The sequence below is a fragment of the Lepisma saccharinum genome, chromosome 21 (assembly GCF_977018435.1).
Source record: "Lepisma saccharinum chromosome 21, izLepSacc3.1, whole genome shotgun sequence".
Classification (NCBI taxonomy): domain Eukaryota; kingdom Metazoa; phylum Arthropoda; class Insecta; order Zygentoma; family Lepismatidae; genus Lepisma; species Lepisma saccharinum.
Genome location: NC_139249.1, coordinates 19,472,085 through 19,492,093, shown reverse-complemented (window position 1 = coordinate 19,492,093; position 20,009 = coordinate 19,472,085). Strand labels below are relative to the sequence as shown.

Sequence of the window (20,009 nt, the reverse complement as noted above, 5' to 3'; positions counted from 1 at the left end):
ACAGAATATTTTATAACATGTTTTTTTCAATTGTAGTGCATAGTATAACTTTGCATAGATGCACATGTAGTTGCTGTAGCTCTTAAGTATTAGCATTATTAGAAATTGGTTCATTGTACAATATGAAATAAATGAGGTTTTAAATACTAATTCCACAAAACATTTAAAAAATATTTAAAATTTAATACTGTGTACAATTATTGAAATAACACATTTTGTGTACTATATGTAAATTCCACTTTAAAGAATGCATCACATTGGGTACAGAAGCTGAAAATTGTTAGTCATTATGTGTTCATAAAGTATCAACTTATGTAAATGATTTTTTTTTTTCACATTTTAGTGCCATTTAACATAGAATAATGCAAGGTGATTTTTTTTTAATACGAGACACTATTTGTTTTCTTTGCAAGAAACCGAAAAAATGAAAGCGTACAGCACAGAACAGAAGATGCTTATTCTTAAAGAGCAGGGGTGGACCGATATGAAATTCTTGCCAATATTGACAAAAGCTACCAATATAAATTTTTTATGTGCCTTTTTACTACCAGTCCAATATAAAATATGAATTGTTCCTTGCAGAACCCGAATGGCTAATTCATACCAAGTGGCTGTCTTAGAAAAAGAAACAAAACTGTATTTTGACATTTACTGTATAATAGGGATGGGCCGATATGAAATTTTGACTGATAACCGATATAGTACCAATATAAAATTTACCAATATTCTACCGATCCTATAAAAAATTCCAAATGGTCCTTCAAGAACCTAAATAGTTCATCACCTCTTTAATACGAGGGGATATCAAAAAGTAATTGAGTACATTTTTTACAGCCAAACGGAAATGTATTCACAAAAACTAAAATATACTTTTTGAAGGTTGAACATTAGTACTCTACTTTTCCACATAACATCCATTCACCATTTATACATTTGTCCCACTGTGACACCAATTTTTCGATGCCCATGCGGTAGAAATCTTTCGGCTGGACGCGTAACCAACGACGCACGGCTCTCACAACTTCTGTGTTGCAGCTGAAGTGTTTGCCGGCAAGGCATTCCTTCAGTGAGCCGAATAGGTGAAAGTGTAATGGGGCCAGATCTGGACTGTATGCTGGATGCTTGAGAATTTCCCACTGCCAGGAATTAACTTTTTGCATCACTGATGCACCCACATGGGGACGAGCATTGTCATGGAGAATGATGAACTCCTCCAGAGATTTTGTTGGACGTTTATGGTGCAGAGCAGCTCATAGACAATTGAGTGTGGCACAATATGCAGCAACATTTACAGTTGCTTCTTTTACCCCAAAATAAGCAAGAATGACATCCTGGCTGTCCCAGAAAATGGTAAGCAAAACCTTTCCTGCAGAAGGGGTTGTCCTGAATTTTTTGGGTGGGAGCGAGTTTGTGTGTTTCCATACCATACTCTGTCGCTTTCGTTCAGGGTTGTAATGAAAGGCCCACGATTTGTTCCCGGTAACAATGCGTTCGAGGAACGCGTTCCAGCCCTATGGTACCAGAGCAAATGCTCAAGACTGTATCCCATACGGTCCTCCATATGGTGTGGTGTGAGCTGTCTGGGGACCCATATCGCTGACACTTTGCGATACCAAAGTTCTTCATGGATGATGGTGCCATATGAAATGCCCACTGCATCCGTTGTTGTTTGGATTGTTGACCGCCGGTCCTCCTGAATCATTGCCTCCACAGCATCAACTTTGCGCTGTGTGTGGGATGTGTGAGGCTGTCCAGAACGGGGCTCGTGGAAGACATTTACATGCCCTGCGTTAAACTTTGCACACCAGTTACAGACATTTGTGAATGTCCTGCATGTGTCACCATACACTGCACACAACTCTCAATAGATTTCAGGTGTTTTTTGTCCCTTAGACCACAGAAACCAAATCATACTCTGCAGCTCAACTGTGTCGAACATCTCAAGCGTAGCTGCCATTTTGAAACAACTGCCTCTGCGAACAAAGAAGGGATACATCTATGTTGGCTAATACCGAGAGAACCAAGTAATCTGTCACATTTGTGTGCCTGCATCACTGTCCAAAGGAAATACCAACATCATTGCCTCAGTTTTGTCATGGACGCAGCAAGAATACAATGTTGAGATTGGTCAATAACCTTGCTGGGACAAGAAGTATTTTCAATTCAAGGAAAGGTCACATTTGGAAACCAGCATGGAGAACTCTATGAAGAGTTGCTGAAGATTGCTAAATATTATTTTGCAGGCATTGAGTCCAAAATGCTGCCAATCCTCATAAACTTGTCAACTTATCTCAACACTTATTGTTTGCACTGAGTCCACATCACGTATTGTTGCTACAGGCGAACCCTGATCTACGTTTTCCTGTTTTACATTTTCCTGGGTTAAACATTCAATCTTCTTGGTCCCAATAGAGCAAAATGCTATAAAATTTTCCCAGATTTTAAGTTCTTTTAACTTGGTCACCTAAGAATATGAAATTGAAGTTCACTGTATTTGCTTTGGGTTGTGATGTTGCTTAAATAAATACCTTTTCATTATGTATTACATGAAGGTTCATGTTTCCACAGCGAAATTAGATAGTTTTTTTCCTATTAATTTCGAAGACTTGCGGCCTTCATTTACTAAAGTTACGGCATCTGGAGTGTTCAATGTTGTATGCTCTATTTTTTCTCAGTTTCAAGAAAGTACTCATTAAGTACTCAATTGCTTTGAACCAAGTAGCCAATGCTTCCAACTCAATCTCATCACTACAGGCTGATCACAAATTTGCCAATAGCCACAAACCTGGATCTGTACAAAGAAAGCTAATGGCCTCATGAAATATCATCTTGTATTATTATTATTGCAAGCAGTGTTTATTTAAGGAAAAATCTTCACTTTCACTGCACTGTATATCTTGAAAGATCTAGTGATGTGTCACACCCTAGTGCTTGAAATTGACGGACAGTGAAGAGAACAAGAAATATACTTGTTTGAGATTGGCAGCGGACAAAAGAATTCTAGTCACATTTTGTGACTTACGACTGCTTTTTTTTCTATCAATTCTCCATGAAAATATTTAACTTCATGTATTGAACATTTTTTACATCATTTTTCACATTTTATCAATCATATTAGCTAAAGTTGTTATTATTTGTCCCAACAGTGTTAATTATGTCAATCAGCAACTTTACCGAACTCTGTACAAAGAATTTGAACTGTGAGATGTTATTAAAATGTTTTCTTCTTCTTCCATTCTGTACATATATGTACACAATGTATGTGTGTGTGTTTGTATGTGATAATAGTTGTACATATTTCATAGCTTTTGCCTTCAGAGAATACCTATCTTGCAATTTAACACAACTAATACCAATGTTGCTTTATTGGAAGATTTTTAGATTATTATTTTAATTGCTACTTTATTTTAATGCTTCATAACCATTGTCAATAGTTTTAGAATAATCACAACTCTCTTCATCTTAGTTGTCAGAAGCATTGGCTGAGCTTGAAGAAAGGGAAACTCAGTTAAGACAATTAGGTGTGTGTGAGTAACTGACTAATGATTTGTTGTACTTAGTCCAATTATTTTGTGTCGATTGTGGCCAGTAGCCGTACATGATTATGATTTTTTTTCTTTTGCTTACCATTTTTTGTTGCAGTTATTAATCGTAGAGGATTAATGTATTGTTGTGCATGTGGTAATGGATGTCTGGGCAAATTCAGCTGATATTCTTATTTTATTTCATGCTTTTCTTCTTATTCACATTGCAGTTGAGATAAGTATTGCGTGCACTTTTGATGAGCTCATTTTGTATCTTTTCATTTGTTGCCTTGTGTTTGTCACACCCGTGTAAGACTGTCAGTTTACTTGAGTGGATTGCTTTAAGGCCACGCTGAGCCTTTGGCCAGTGATGTTGTTTTTGAAAATCCCTCTCCTTTTGAAAAAAAATGCTGTGATACTGCAAATACTGAAAAACCACGTCTGTTTTGAATTCCTTCAAAAGCATTCACATGAATCTTCGTGCCGTCTCTGCTGTGTAGTTATTTGTGATAGATGACAACATAGACCCATTTTCTATTACAGTTATCTACACAAAAAATCACTTGAATGCTTTAGAACAGTGTTTGTCAAACTGCTCAACCACAGCCCGATACAGAGCCCTGCCATCGATTGCACCAGGCCACAAGAGGTTCCCCTAAAGTTTGCACCTTGCAGCCTGAGGTGGCAACCAACTGGGAAAATCGCCTTTCGTTTGGGGTTCAGCAGTGATAAGAGGAAATTCTTTCTTGCCAGTGTTGGTGATAATTCAAAGCTGCTAAGAAGGGACTGCGGACTGCCCAAAATGCAGCCTCCATGTTTCAAGTGTGGGGCGATCTCCAATCAGGACTGAATCAACTTGCAGCCTGAGCCGGCAGCCTGGAAAGATTGGGTTTTGACTGCAATAACAGGAAATTATTTTGTGTGTGTGTTAGGGGGGAGGGGTGAGCTATAAAACTATCTAACCATGTGATGCATCGCTTCCCACATCCAAATTGGGAAGGGGATGGATGGACAGGTCAATTTAGTGTGCCCATAAATTTTCATTAACAAATCTATTGAAGTTGAAATATTCTGATTAATTTGAATTACATGGAACATGCAAATGAAAATCAGCACTGACCAAATTAATATAATGATATTGGCCAGAGAAAACTAAAGATTACAGTAGATCCAAACAAATTTGATATTTGTCAATAAACCTAGACATAATTGGACATTAGTACACTCTATGATTATGCCATAGTTTATTAATATTAAATTTCAAGTTACATGTTAGTTAACATGTAAAGTTTTTTAAAAAAAATTAAGAAGCTATTTACGAGTAAAATTGTTGAGATTTACAAGAAACAAATTTACCGAGCCAGGCCACAGGCTCACAAAGATTGAGGATCACTGGTCTAGAAGATATTCTAAGCAGATGTAATTTTTCAGAATCTGAAATACAGTAGTTTTTCAAAAGGAAAGGAATTTTTGAAAACCACCTTGTTGCTGTAGGTCAACAGTCAATGTGGCCTAAATGGAGACGGTACAGTTTCTTGTGAGTTTCCATATATGTTTCAGTGCTGGTAATACATGCAAGATAATTGAGAAAAAAGACACAGAGCTTTTGAGTAATTTTTTGGCTGGAGACAAGAAATATTATTAGAAACCTCTTTATATGTTTTGGGGAAAGATAATTCTTTCAGATTATATTGATATTTTGACTAATCAAAATTTGCCGTTTTTAAATAAAATTTATTCATCTTTTTTTTTATTAATTATTTTTCATTCTTGCATCCCTGAAAATCCATGTTTCTTGCAGCTCTGTGTGACAGATCCATCTTAAGCTGTTGTCTTGACTATGGAAGTATAGAAGGAAACTGTACCTAACCCCCTTTTGGGAAAGCAGCATGATTGATCTCACCAAATTGAAGTTGCTTCAGAGAAACATTTCGTTTGAGGTTCTATCTTGACTAATTGGAACAGCAACGAAGCGCAAGTGTTATTAGTGACTTTTGCATGCACTTCATCCAGCATCACATGATGATGGGCAGTCTCCATAAAATTGTTGAATTTTTCTTATCTTCAAAAGATTCGAAATCACTGGTTTGCAGTGTGTTCTTATGTTAGTATAGCATTTGTTTGGATCACAATTTCCATTTGGTGAGTACACTATCTTGGCTTCATATGAAGTATGGAAATAAAATATTTTTATAATGGTAACTTCGTCTTTTTGTTAATTAGCATCACTTTTCTGCCACTTTTGGATAATTGCGATGGTGAGGATAAGTGAATAATTAGATGAAATTGATGAAAGGTCACTCATAAAGAACACAGGTTAGGACCATAACTTGGGAACTTTGGTGGTGAGATCAAAAACTTAGCCACTAAACTGACTTATTTGTTACCAAGCTTTTATGATGTAATGTATTTTTTTGCCTAATTTCCAGATCCATTGCTCAGTTTCTGGGTATTTGATGAAATTGTGCACTTCTCAAAAATGTCCATGAAATTTCAAGGAAAAGTAATTGATTAATAAAAACGCTACAAGAAAACCGTGGTAGCTCAGTCGTTAGGATGTCTGACTACCATGCGAGAGACTTGGGTTCAATCCCTGGCGGGGGAGAACCGGAATTTTTTCCACCTGTTCGAGTGACCGGCACCCATCAAGCATCATATAAAGTGGGTACCTGGAGAATACTCTGAGGGGTAAAGGCAGCCAGGGGCATGGTGCTGATCACATCACCTCAACCCTCGGCTGTGATCAAGAAAGTGTGAGGCCCTAACTCCACACCCCCTATACGCCTTCATGCAAAACATGGGGGAGCACTTTACTTTTTTTTTTTTCAAGATGAAACTTTGATCTTTTCATTGCAGAATTAAAACAGAATCTTTGTGTTTCTTTCCCCTTTTTTCTTAAGTGCAGCAAGCGATAAGTGTTTCTCATTCCTTCATCCAATTTGGTTGTCATCGTGGATTTTTCAGTACCTAGTCCCATTTTAACATGAAACAGTAACATTACAGTTACAAAGATATACTTATATTGTAACACTCATAATTATTCTGAGCAACTTTGTAATTACCGCTACAACAATGAAGGATCAAAATTGACAGAAACTGGTACAGTATTTGGATCAGTTTAGACATAGCCCATTCACTACTGAAATGTATAGAAGAAACTGCAACCTCGAAACTATATTTATTTCATAGCATTTCTTATTCTTAACGGATGTGTGTTATCTTACTGTCTCTTTCTTGCACAGCAAATAGTGAGGAACCTTCAGTTCAGAGTGTGAATATCCTGTGGCCAGGATTCAGAAGAGGGGATTCTTCAAGGTCAAGCTCAAGGAGAAGTTCATTTCAAAGGGGGGAATCCCCCAGGAGCAGTCTCAAACGTGCAAGCTCCCCTCGAAGCAGCAGTAGGAAAAGCCATGGGTAGGTATCTTTTATACATTTCAACAGTCTTCAGTTGCTTGAAGAATTTGTACATTTATGTATTTGGAAATCTATGGCACATTCTTTTAACTAAAGAATATTCATAATTGGGAAAAGAGACACAGTAGTATATAAATACGGAGAAACTAGTACTCACAAGACAGAAGAACTCAACCTTCTAGTGAACAAGCTAAATAGCATCCACCCCAGGCTCAACTTCACTGTAGAACAAGAAAAACATGGTAAAATCAACTTCCTGGACATCACCATCAGCCGTGCACTTAACAAATTCACAACCACTGTCTACAGAAAACCCGATGCAGGCAACTAGTACATACATGCTCTCTCTAGACATCCCCCCAAGCAAAGAGCCAATGTGTGGCTGAACTTCTATCGAAGAGCCTTCTCCTACTGTTGCAGAGGGTCAGACACCCTAACCAACCACAATCAACCCATCCGCAAGCAACCCAGCCACAATCAACCTCCAGCGGCTAATATAAATGGTTTGTCTTCCCCTACCATCCCACTACTTCCAACCGCATATCCAAAGCCCTTCTCCCATGTGGCATCAAAGTAGCGCACAAACCCAATTCCAAAATAGCTGATAAACTGAACAAACACAAACGGTACTTCCTCTCCTACCTTGATAACCCAGGTGTATACGATGCAGAGTGTGAATGCAAGGCACATTACATCGGCAGGTCCATCATATCTATCAATGAAAGAATCCAACAGCACCTAGCAGATGCGACAAAAGCCCAACCCACTACTGGTCTTGCTAAACATATCAAATACAATAGCCATAAAATTCAAAAGGTTCAAGTCAAACACACTGCCCACATGCTCGTAGACCCCAAAATCAAGGAAACGCATGCCATAATGCACTTCTCACATGAGCTATACATCGATAGCAGACAAGCGCACCACTTTTGGATTCCCCTACTACAACAGTTATCGCCCGGAAATATCAGATGACCCAGACTCAGACACACCTAGCGGCAGCCAGAGAACGCAGTACAGCAAGTTCCAACGAGGATGGTGGTAGTGGCCACTGAAATTAATCAAAAAAGAAAAAACAGCATCGCTGGTAAAATTGAGTACTAGTTTCTCCGTATTTATCAAAGAATATTAGCTAAAGCATAACTTACACCACACGCCATCATTTCACTAAGTAATAAATACCCATTTTGGCATGCACTTTGATCTCAAGCTTTTACCACATCATATGACAAATATAGTAAAGATTTAAGACATGGGAAAGTAACCAGAGTTACAGAAGGAGTGACAGGGCCAGTGCTATGTCTTTTTAACTTTTTAATCTTAAACTTACCTTCCCATTGTATAAAGATATGTGTGGCTTCTTGATTTGTTTCCCCACATATGCAGGCATGTTTTGAGGTTACGTGTAAGCATGCTAGGTAATCATTAGTGTGAACAGGACCCATTCGTAGACGTATAATAAAGATTATAACTGATCTTGGTAAATTGTATGAATAGTACCTAATGTTAATTTGTGAATGGTCTGAAAACTATTTACATGTGTTACCCGTGGTTTGTAATTGTATGGTGCACCATTACCTCCATTTATTTTAATTATATTTATAAACATTAAATAAGACAAAAATCACACACCAAATTAGAGAGATTAAGAATAACAATTTCTACAACTGGGAAGAACAGTGAACATTTGTACAACGAGAAAGGGAATTAAGAACAATAAATACCATATTGGCCCGAATATAAGCCGCACATTTGATCCAAATTTCAATTGTGAAAAATTAGGATGCGTCTTATATTCGCGACCTTAAAAAAATTATGACATTTCATCAAATCATATGCTGTTAAAAATGTGCTGATTTCTCATTTGAAATAAGGATAATGCACCAATAGCATTGCTGTTTCTAGCTGGAATAATAGCATTGTTGTTTCTAACTCGCCATTGTAAAAACTGTTGTCATTCTTCAATAATGATACTGTATTTTCTGTATTTATGATAAAATGAAATATGTACCTACCTAATTATATTTGCCTGAATCTGCCGGTAAATGGTTACCGGTATTTTCATTTCTTCCCTCGGCTTATATTCAGGTATCATCTTTTTTTTCTTCTTTCTGCTCCTTCAAATTTTAGGGTGCGGCTTATATTCGGGCCACTACGGTATTAGTCCAAGGGGAAAGGATGTGTCAACTAACAGTTGTAGTTACTTGCTAAGTAAGTGCTCTTACTTTATCCTGCTGAGCTACTTGCATGTCTTAACGTTCAACATTCTAAAAGGATGAAAATATTAGGGCTCAGCCGATATCGCTTTGAACCGATATTCATATCGATTCCCACCGATACTAACATCCATACTTAAAAAATTGCAATAATTAAATATTGTTCAAAAGGTTGATCAATATTGTATTCCACTCTCATTTTTGCTTTAAAATATTGAAGAATTACATCAGAATATTAAAATACATGTCATGTAATCACAACATGCAGTTTTTTATGCAAAATTGGTGCAAAAAGAAAGAAAGTTCGAATTTTGCATAATTTCCAGGATAATTAGATACCGCAAAAGTGTTGCATGGCATTTTTGCAGACCCCATACTTACTTACTTATTCCGATCCTCTTCTACCGATTGATGTCGAGGTTTTGTAGAGAGCTCGCCATCTGTCACGATCTTCTGCCAACTTCCTTCCTTCACTCCACGAGATGTTCCTCCTGCTCAGGGTATCCTTCATTCCCTCATTCCATGTCCTATGTGGTCTTCCTTTCGGTCTCTTTACACCCAATCCTCCCATTCTTGCTTCCCATACCTGTTTAGGTATTCGATGTTCAGGCATTCTGCTGAGGTGTCCAAACCATCTGAGTTGTGCTTGCTCCACATCCTGATATATTGGTTTCGTGTTTAATGTTATTCTGATTGTTTGATTTCTGATTTTGTCCCTTCTGGTCTTTCCCACTGTTCTCCTCAAATATTTCATTTCTACTGTTTGTAAGTTTTGTTTTTGTTTTTTATTAATTATCCAGGGTTCACTTCCATATATTAATGTTGGTACATAAGTTGATTTGTACACAATCATTTTTGTTTTTTGGCTAATTTCCTTTTTCCCTAAAAATCCTTTGTTTATTGCATAATATAATCTGTTTGTATTCTTTATTCGAGTGTTTAATTCTTCATCTATTTTTCCATTACTATTGATTGTAACACCTAGATACTTAAAACTTTGTACTTGTTTTAGCTCTGAATCTTCAAGGCTTATTATGCAGGGTTTTTCTATTCTCCCTATCCTTAACACAGTTGTTTTATCTTTGTTTATTTTCATATATTTCTTTGACATATTACCATTTATTATTTCTAAATTCCTTTGTAGGTTTGCTTGTGAATTTGCAAACAATACAATATCATCTGCATATAAAAGTTCAGATACAGTTACAGTTTTCAGTTTCCAATTTCCTACTTTGAATTGTCTCATCTTTGGTTTTATTTCTTTCAGAACATCATCCATCAGAATAATAAACAAGTATGGGGATAAAATATCACCTTGTCTTACTCCTGTTGATGTTTTGAATTCCTCTGATCTGTTATTGCCAGTTCTGACATAGCATCTATTTGTTCTGTAGAAACTTTGTATTGCTTCTACTAATTGTCTGTTTACATTGTTTTTCTTTAGGGTTTTCCATAGCTCTTGCCATGACACCCTATCGAAAGCCTTTTCCAAATCTATAAAGCATAGGTATTATTCTCTATTGTATTCTATAACTTTCTCTATTATTTGCCTTATTGTAAATATGTGATCTTGGACACCTCTACCTGGTCTGAATCCACTTTGTGTCTCCTCTAATTTATCCTCGATTTCTTGTCTTAGTCTAGTTTCCAAAATTCTTGAATAGACTTTGCCAGGCACACTGAGTAGTGAAATACCTCTGTGATTTCCGCATTCCCTGTTATCTCCTTTCTTATATATTGGTATTAGTATTGATATTTCCCAATCCTTCACTATCTTCTTTTCCTTCCATGCCACATTTATTATTCTGAGCAGCAAATCTTCTCCTTCCTTTCCCATATACTTGATCATTTCTGGTGCAATGCCATCATGACCAGCTGCCTTTCCTAGTTTCATTCTACTAATAGCTTTCTTTAACTCTTCCCTCGTAATTACTTCTTGTTCTACATCTAGCATATCTGGTTCTTCAGGCCTTCTATCTTCCTCCTCCTCCTCCTCCTCTTCATTTGGTACGTTTCTTTCGTTTTCACTTAATAATTTTTGGAAATAGTTTTTCCATCTTTTCATTATTTCTTGAGAATTTGTTAATAATTTCTTATTTTCATCATATATAAATTTTAAAGGCCAATCTTTTTGTTTCCTCATGTTCTTCAAAACTTTGTAAAAAAGTTTTTGATTTTCCTTACGATTTTGCTCCATATTTCTTCCAAAGTGCTCCCACATTTCTTTCTTTGCCTCTTGAACCACTTTCTTCACTTTATTCCTCTGCTTTCTATATTCTTCAAATGTCTCCAGAGTACCCACTGACAGGTATTTCTTCCATTTTTCTTTCTTATCTTTTACCTCTGCTTCTATTTCTGGATTCCACCAATTTGTTATCTTTTTCTTGCTTCCTATTCTAGATGTTCCACATACTTGTTCAGCTGCAGATATTATTGCCCCTTTCCATTTACTCCAGAGTTTTTCTAAGTCCTCTTCTCTTTCTTCTACTTGCTCATTCGCTAGTTCTTCTTTCACTTTCTTTCTAAATTCTCCTTGAAAATTTTCTCTTTCAACTTGTATACCTTTATCTTCTCTCTTATGTTGTAATTTATCGTTTTCTTCCTTCTATTCATCCTTGATGTCTTACTTTTAACCCCTATGGTCATATCTAATATGAGAAGTTTATAATCAGTGTTTACTTCTGGCCCTCTTTTAACTCTTGCATCTCTTATGAACTTTTTCATATCTCTCCGCACAATGATGTAATCTATTATAGATTTTTCATTTCTACTTGGTTCCTCTCTAGTATATTTATGTATGTCTTTATGTATATATATAGTGTTGGTGATAATCAGATCATTTATTATGCAGAGTTCCAATAGTCTCTCTCCATTGTTATTTATAACTTCTTCTCCATACTTTCCTATTACTTTTCCCCATCGATCAGTTTTATTTCCCACTCTGGCATTCATATCTCCTAGGATAATAACTTCTTTATCTATGTCTTCAATAGTTCTTTGTAGTATTTCATAAAACTGATCTTTGTTGTTTGAAGTTTCATTCTCGTTAGGGGCATATACAATCACTAGAGTTAATTCTTTCTGCTCTAAAATGTCTACTGTCATTATTCTCTCATTTATAAATTTCCATCCCTTGACATTTTCCTTTCTATCGTTATGTATCATACATGCCACTCCTGATCTTGCTCTTTCTTGTTTTGGTACTCCACTGTAGAATAGAAGAAAGTTTTCATCAAGTTCTTCAATTCCATTACCTTTCTTCTTTGTTTCTGTAACTGCAAGGTATTTCACTTTTGTTTCCTTTATCTCTCTTACTAATTCACATTCTTTCCCATTTAGACCCCTTACATTCCATGTTCCAACATTCACTGAGCCATATCCTCGCCAATTCGTCGTCGTCGTGATCTGTCCGGCTTACTCTCTTGTTCTTCTTTTAATCATTGTAGGTTCAAATGTGCAGGGGATTGGCCTACAGCATTTTAGCCCAGTGGAGGGGCTGCCTCCTTTCTGCCTCTGGGCTTGCAGTGAGCATAGCTTAGCTGTTCTTAGCTGTTCTGCTCTACGTTTTACGGGTAGAGTTAAAGTCTCGCACTCCAACCCCCAACCTTGGGGACCAGGATTTTCTTTCGGGGTTTACTCCCTTAGCCTTTGAAGTTCCCCTTCTCCACAAGGCAGTGGTTTCCCTCTTCTCCCAAGAGGGTGTGTTGCCTCTTCCGCCATCTCTGCCGTTCCGAAGGTCTCCTTCTCCGCCACAGATGTCGTTGAGGTCTTCACTGTAACCCTGGCAAGGGGCCCTTACAAGGTGCTACCATCCGGAGCCAGATGGACCAAGGTTTTTTATAGAGGTATTACTCCTCTAGGTTCCTCCGCTTCCTCAGCCATTGAGATGACCATCCATCTTCTTCCGCCTTTGGAGCCGTTGACCGTTAGGTTGCTTCTTAGTCTGGCTCTTTACCCGCTAGCCTGCCCGGCATGGGAGACCCTGCCAGTATAGCCTAGGGGATCATCAGAGCACGCAAGCCCCACCACCAACTACAAGGTCCTGCAACCACTAGGTGGGGGCAGACCCCATGAAAGACCAAAATAACAGAAAAGTATGGGTAAATAAATTCCTACTGATATTTTCTGATACTGATAAAACTGACATTGGCTGACACCGTGACATTGGCATCGGTATTGGCTCAGCCCTAGAAAATATAATCAGTGCATATGAACACCCACAATTATTATTATTATTTAATGGAAACTGTGTTTAATGCACAATTTGTCTGCTCTCTAGGGAACCCCTGCGAGCATTCCAGCATTCGTTCATGTCCTCCACAAGAAGCAGCTCAAAAAGCCCGCCTCAGGAGAAGGAGTTCAGTCAGGAGATGAAGGAAATCTGCACTCAGACGGACTCCTACCACATCAATGTAGATAGTCTCCTGTCGCCTGGATATCGTGAGGGAGAGTCAAAGTCTCCATGGTAAATAAATCTTCAAGTTGAGTTCAGAATTGCCTTATATAAGGATCTAGATAGCCATAGTCTTTTTTTGATGTCTGTATAGTGATACCATTGACGATGCTAGTGTGAAGTTGTAATTTACATTATTCACATGTTCAGTTCCTGGCCAGTTGTAACAATTAAACCTGTTTTGTGACGATGGTAATGCTTAACAAAGTAGATAAGAGAATAAACTCAGTCCAGAGTTCAATAACTTGTGGAGGCACATATTGGTTCATATTCCACTTCAAACTGTAGGTCCAGTCTTCATTAGCATACCAGGGCCTGCCTGATGCCATTGTGGTAACCTTGTCACCTTCTACTGAAGAAGTCCCAGGTTTGATACCAAGTGGAGACACTTATGGTTTGTTTGATAGATGGATTTGGTTTATTGTACTTCACATTTCTGCCACTTTTGCCTAATTGCAAAGATGAGGATTAGTCATGATATGATGAAATTGACAAAGGGACACTCAGAAAGAATACCCGACCAGCATTCGAATGCGGGACCTATGAAATCGTAGTCTGCTGTGCTAACTACTCTACCACGGAGTCCAACACATATTGGTTCAGATCCCACTTCAAAAGCAAACCCATGACGGAGAACACAAAGAAGCAGTGGGCCTCCCCGATGGCACAGTGGTAGTCACCTTGTAAGCCCGGTGGAAGCACTTAGTGGTTCGGATCCCACTTTAAACAGTAGGTTCAGTCCCAATTAGCCTTACTGTGCATAAAGTGGACTTAAAACACCAATCCAATGAATTAACAATATGCACAACAAAGAAGTGGCATCCATACCACACCCATAATGAGAACCCCTACTTTTGCAGCACATCTAAAGACATCTGGAAGTGTCTGAACAGCTTGCCACATAACGAAGGCTGCTGTGTAGGTAGAGAGACCAACGCTCCGGAGGCAGGCCAATGATGTCATAAATCCTCGTGGCCATCCATGCCTTCGTTAGAACCAGCTTCAATATCTGTGATGCTGATGGAGTGTGTTCTCTGTGTGCCATGCATGCAGGTCCATCAGCCATCATATATGACAAACTGTATACTAATTCTAGCAGACTGTGAGACTGTTGTTTCGAAGTCGTGGCTAATACTGTTAGTAGTATCGGTGTCGGAAAATATTGTTGATACCGATACGGAGGTATCACTATTGCCTGTGCATTTCACAAGGTCTGCAAAGCACTGCAGGGGACTTTCATAGAGTCCAAATATCCTGGAAATTATGCTGTGATTTTATGTCAACACTGTGTGGCAAAAGTACATTTTATGAGTAAGTGACTGCTATTTTATATTCCTCTGGTCTCAAAAGCTGGAAAACAGTGGCAGTAAGACTATATGCTGGCCATGCATCACCCAGCAAACAGGCGCTTGGTAGTCCTTAACTCTCAACAAGCTGTTTCCACCATGAAAGTCACAATCATGCTTTGCTATTCTGGAAATAAAGACATTATGTTAGCACTTCAGGTAATGTCTTTGACAGAAATTCTGAGAAATCCACTTGGAATTTAAACAATAACACTGAATTGGTTGGAAACCCTAAAAATATTATTACATGTATTATGTCATATTTTAATATATGTACATACTTTAACATATTTCAGGAATTCTGCATATGTACGCATATGTTTTGCATGTTTTGGCTACTTAAAAATCTGGACCCTACTTATAAGCTAGCCAGCCCCCATGGCAGAGTGATTAGTACATTGTGCTATGATGCCTTGAGCATGGATGTATGTGAGTGTCCTTTCATCATATCATCACTCATCTCTATCTTTGCAAATTAGCCTAAAGTGACACAAAAAGCGAAGAAAAATAAAGCAAATTCAATCAACCTACTTGTAAGCCAGCAAGGATCAACATCGATTTGAAAATTTGGATAACCAATAGAAGGTACATGTGACTATTGTCTTGGCTAATTTTAGTGACGTTTTATTATTATAAGTGTCTGTTTTCTGTAGTGGGGATTCCGCTCTGCCAAGTCTGTTCAGTGATTCAAGCTGTGCTTCTCCAAAGAAGTTAGCAAGTCTCCTGGATTCCCAGATAGCTGCTTCTCGGAGTGAACTTTTGAGATTAGAAGAAATTAAAAAGCTTCAGGTAAGAAGAAGCATATTGATATATTTTATAAAATTAATGGATAAATACTTTAAAAGTGCCACATTTCTGCCTCAAGTGTAGTTACTTGACACTTGTTTTTTTTTTTATGCTACAAGAAGTGAAATGTTCCTTGGGTAGCAGTCTTCTTTTTGCCCTATTACACATTATATCTAAAGAAATTACCTTGGCAGTTGCAAAGCAAGAGGATAATCAATTCACATTACTGTTTTCATAAATCCACTCGTTCCATGTAGCAGCTTTTCCAGGAATATACCGTACCTGAATAAGTAACCTAACTACGTATAGGTCAAAGTTAATAACGAAACCACCAAAATTGTTATTTCAAAATGTTATTTCGGAGAAGAAGGTTATTGTACTTGATTTAAACTATTCAAATATTAGTAAAGCTAAAACTGTTGCCATTTTGAATCTGGCATTATACAGGGTTATTCATTGTTGAGGTTTCAATATATGTTTCTGGTCAGGTTACAAAACATTTGGCATTTATAACCGTGCCAATTGTGGAGACACTCTCAAAGTTTTCCTTCATAATAGGCAGTGTCCTGTAGTTACACATTTGGCTGCTAGGAGACAGGTTTTGCAAAATGGTGGGTCATGGCTCTGAGAAGGAATTTTTTCCTCTCGATTCCATCAAAGTCACATATATATACATACAGTTTACTATAATTTCAACATGCAGAAATTAATAAACTTTACAGTGGAAAATGTAGCATGCGTCATTCATCAATCTTCACCGTTTCCTGCCTCTGGCTGAGTCAACATAGAAGTCAAGCCTCTCCACTGTTTTCCTCGTCTTTCACCACTCCTCTCTTCCCATGGTGTTCCAATCTTGTCCTCTTCTCCTAACACTCTCCACTATCTGCTTTTTCCACCAACATCTTGGTCTCCCCCTTGGCCTTATTCCCACTCCTTGTGTATTGTAAGCTCTTACTGGCAGTCTTTCTGCACCTATCCTCTTCATGTGTCCGAACCATCTCATCTGTGCCTGATCTATCCTGTCCTGAACCTTCACCACCCCCACTGTGTGTCGGATCTCTTCATTTCTTATTCTATCCCTTCTACTCCTTAAAAATTTCATCTACACTGCCTGCATCTTTTTTTTTTTTTTTGTCTCTCTCTGTCATTGTCCAAGTCTCTGTTCCATACGTAATTATTGGCACATAGTATGTTATATATTATCTTCTTGCATTTCATAGGTACATCCCTGGTTCATATTAATCTTTGAACGCTTTGATAGAGTCCATCACTCATTTGTCCAGTGGCAAAGCATCCTATGAGGCCCGGAGGCCTATTTGTCTATTACGGATTATTTTATTACTTATAAATTTCATTAAACGACGCTTAATAAAAGAAAACTGAAATTCTAGGTCTTCCGATAATTACCGCAAGTTTGCAACCCTGCCTGGAACCGTATCTGCGCATTCAGCGAGGCACGCCTGAGTGTGCCTCAGCTGGTCCCATAACAACCTATGTGATTCGTGCGGGAAAGCATAATTTCAGGGGCGCATTTGCCTGTAATGTAAACTGAGAGTCCGGCCTCTTTTCTCTCTCTCACCCTCTCTCCCTGACTTCCGAAGAGTGCTGATCGTGTACGAGCGCGTGACGAAGCAGGCAGTGAACGTACAGAGCTTGTTGAGAAGCAGCGTTTCCATGGAAGATTCAGAGCTGTGCCGGGAACGGAGCACACCCAGCCGCTAACATGTAGCGAAAATGTGTTGCTAACACCTCTAAGCCTGGCCTCCTAACCTATCAAAGTAGGCATTATTAGAATTCTAACTGCAAATAATGCATGCAAGTTGGTTACCAGTGTTAAGTTTTGTGCTTTCAGCTCTTTTGAGGAACCGCTTTTCGCGAAGTGTTATCTGCTGGATGTGCCCCACACCAATCTCGATTCAGAGAGGGAAAGTATTTTATTTCTTTGAGGAAAGGGATATTGAGGCGAAATTTCCTTTCATGATTAGTGACATGACTGAAAACGCGCTACTTTTAAAATGGGGCAAAGTACGTACAATGCAAACGTATAGAGAAAATCCATGTTACTGAAATTTTCTGGTCGGTGTGTTACACAGTCCGTGTTCTCATTTAGCATTTCATCATTTTCTAAATCATATAATATTTTTTTTAAAAAAAAAGTCGCCTGTTGAAGAAGAATTATATGCATAAAAGAGTTAAAAAGAAATAATTGATTGATTGATAGATTTAGTTTATTTTACTTGGCTTTCTGCTATTTTTGGCTAATTGGGAAGATGAGAATGAGCGATAATATGATGACATTGACGAAGGGACACTCACAAAGAACACCTATGCCCAGGTGGGAATTCGAACCTGAGGCCCTTGTTGTAGCACGCTGTTATAACCAATCTGCCACGGAGGTCAGCATTAAAAAGAAATAAACGCTAAGTGACGATCAAGTGAACCAACCATTTCTGTAATGCGAGAAACATTTACAATACTGTTAGTAGCAAATAATTTTTACGAGCAGCTTTAATCTAACAAATGTAAGATGGCTAGGGCCTGACAGAACGGCTTTTTCATTGGGTGACGTGTGGTCAGAACATCGAGTCCCATCGTCACTGTTTTCTGACCTTCGAAAAAGAAGCGACTTTATTCTCAGGTATCCAATCGAGACTAGATTAAAATAGAATCTGAACCAATGCCTCCAGGGGAAATCGAACCTTCTACTTCTTGATGATAAAGCGAGAGCATTAATCACTACATTATCCTTTACAATCACTATCCTGACTTTTTCGAACAGTAGTACACCAGATTCAGGCAATAAGTTATATTTTATTTTCTAGGGGCTATATTTTAACATACTACTGTTAAAAAAAATCACATCTTCCCCACCCCCCAATCCCTGCTCCATCCTGTGTCTACCCTTCCAGAGACAGCACGCTTCGCCACTGCATTTGTCCTCTTCTGTTGACCTTTTCACCTATTCTTCCACTTCTCATCAATTATGCTTCCTAGATATTTGAAGCTCTCCACTATCCTCAACTCTTCCATGTCCATCCTTATTCTTGGTTCTTTGTTCATTATTTTTTAGGCTGAGGCAGAAAATCTGAAAGGCCATCTCAATGCAATGAATGAAAAATATAGCATGTGTCATTAGTTCTTTTATTATTATTGGTTGAATGATATGAGATTATTTCTCAAAGGGACAGATCCTTCTAATATACAGGGTGTCATTTTAATGGCACCCACGGACCATGGAAACGTATAGAGGACATCAAAACAATCAATTTTTCTCGTTGGTGCATCGTTCTGGCGCTAAAGTCGTTCAAAAAAGCCCGTTTTGCTGCCTGTATGCTGGCAACCACACACATTTGATTGCATTTGTGACATCATATCCCATGGTGAAGCGATGCGTTCCAGGGTTGCCAGGAACACACATATTCTGTGAAAAATGACATAGCTACAATCAGCCACATTATGTACTGTAAAACAAAATGAGAAAACACGTTCTGTAACCTAACAGGAAGTAAAGAAACGATACGAAAAATGGTAGAAAGAAAATAGAATTCAAGTGGAAGTGGTCATATCGAATTTTGTCTCAGCTTACATGTCAAATATTTGCAAATCTAGTTACCAAGTTGGCATCTACAATTTAGTCTATCCACTTCGTCCTTCTGATACTAGTTGTCTGTGACACACTGAACAGATGACAAAATGTAAATGAAAGAACTCAAAATTCCAAAGGTAAGCAATGTATATTCAGTTGCATAAGTAGTAGTTATACAAGCTCTCCGACGACTGTGTTTATATACGCACCGGATACACATGTAATAGTTTGCAACTAAGATCAGGTTAGTATATTCGCTACTGATTCATCATTAGATTGTTACTGTGGTTGTACTTGTTTTAGCCGTAATGTAACAACGTGAACCTCGAATACTTCCGTTATCAGCACAAAAGTACCACAAGGCATCTGGACACAAACCTGTAGTTATCAACCTTGCAACGAGATTTGCAAATAAAATTGACATGTAGCTGGGCGTAAACAGCCACATGTAAGCTGTAAGTCCAATAAAATTTATTGTTGTTGATATTTGACATGTAGGCTGAGACAAAATCCGATATTGACACTTCATTTTGAATTCGTTTTTTACCATTTCTCATATTGTTGGATCACTTCCCCCTTTCCCTGAAATGACTACTCATCTTCTGGCTAGTAGGCTATGATGTTCGGTCTACTGGACGCATTTCTTGCTTCATTTGACAGCTAATTATGTTCATGATGGTTGCG

General features: G+C 38.1%; 1 protein-coding gene across 3 annotated transcripts in view; it reads left to right on the top strand.

The window, feature by feature from the left end:
• LOC146004395 (uncharacterized) overlaps positions 1 to 20,009 on the top strand; it is a 73,384-nt gene that overhangs the window by 19,523 nt on the left and 33,852 nt on the right. For all 3 annotated transcript variants that reach the window (XM_083143214.1, XM_083143215.1, XM_083143213.1), the window contains exons 6-9: positions 3,467 to 3,521; positions 6,767 to 6,938; positions 13,434 to 13,619; positions 15,607 to 15,742. In XM_083143214.1, coding sequence (XP_082999340.1) covers positions 3,467 to 3,521; positions 6,767 to 6,938; positions 13,434 to 13,619; positions 15,607 to 15,742 — 549 coding nt within the window. The remainder of the gene's footprint in view (positions 1 to 3,466; positions 3,522 to 6,766; positions 6,939 to 13,433; positions 13,620 to 15,606; positions 15,743 to 20,009) is intronic.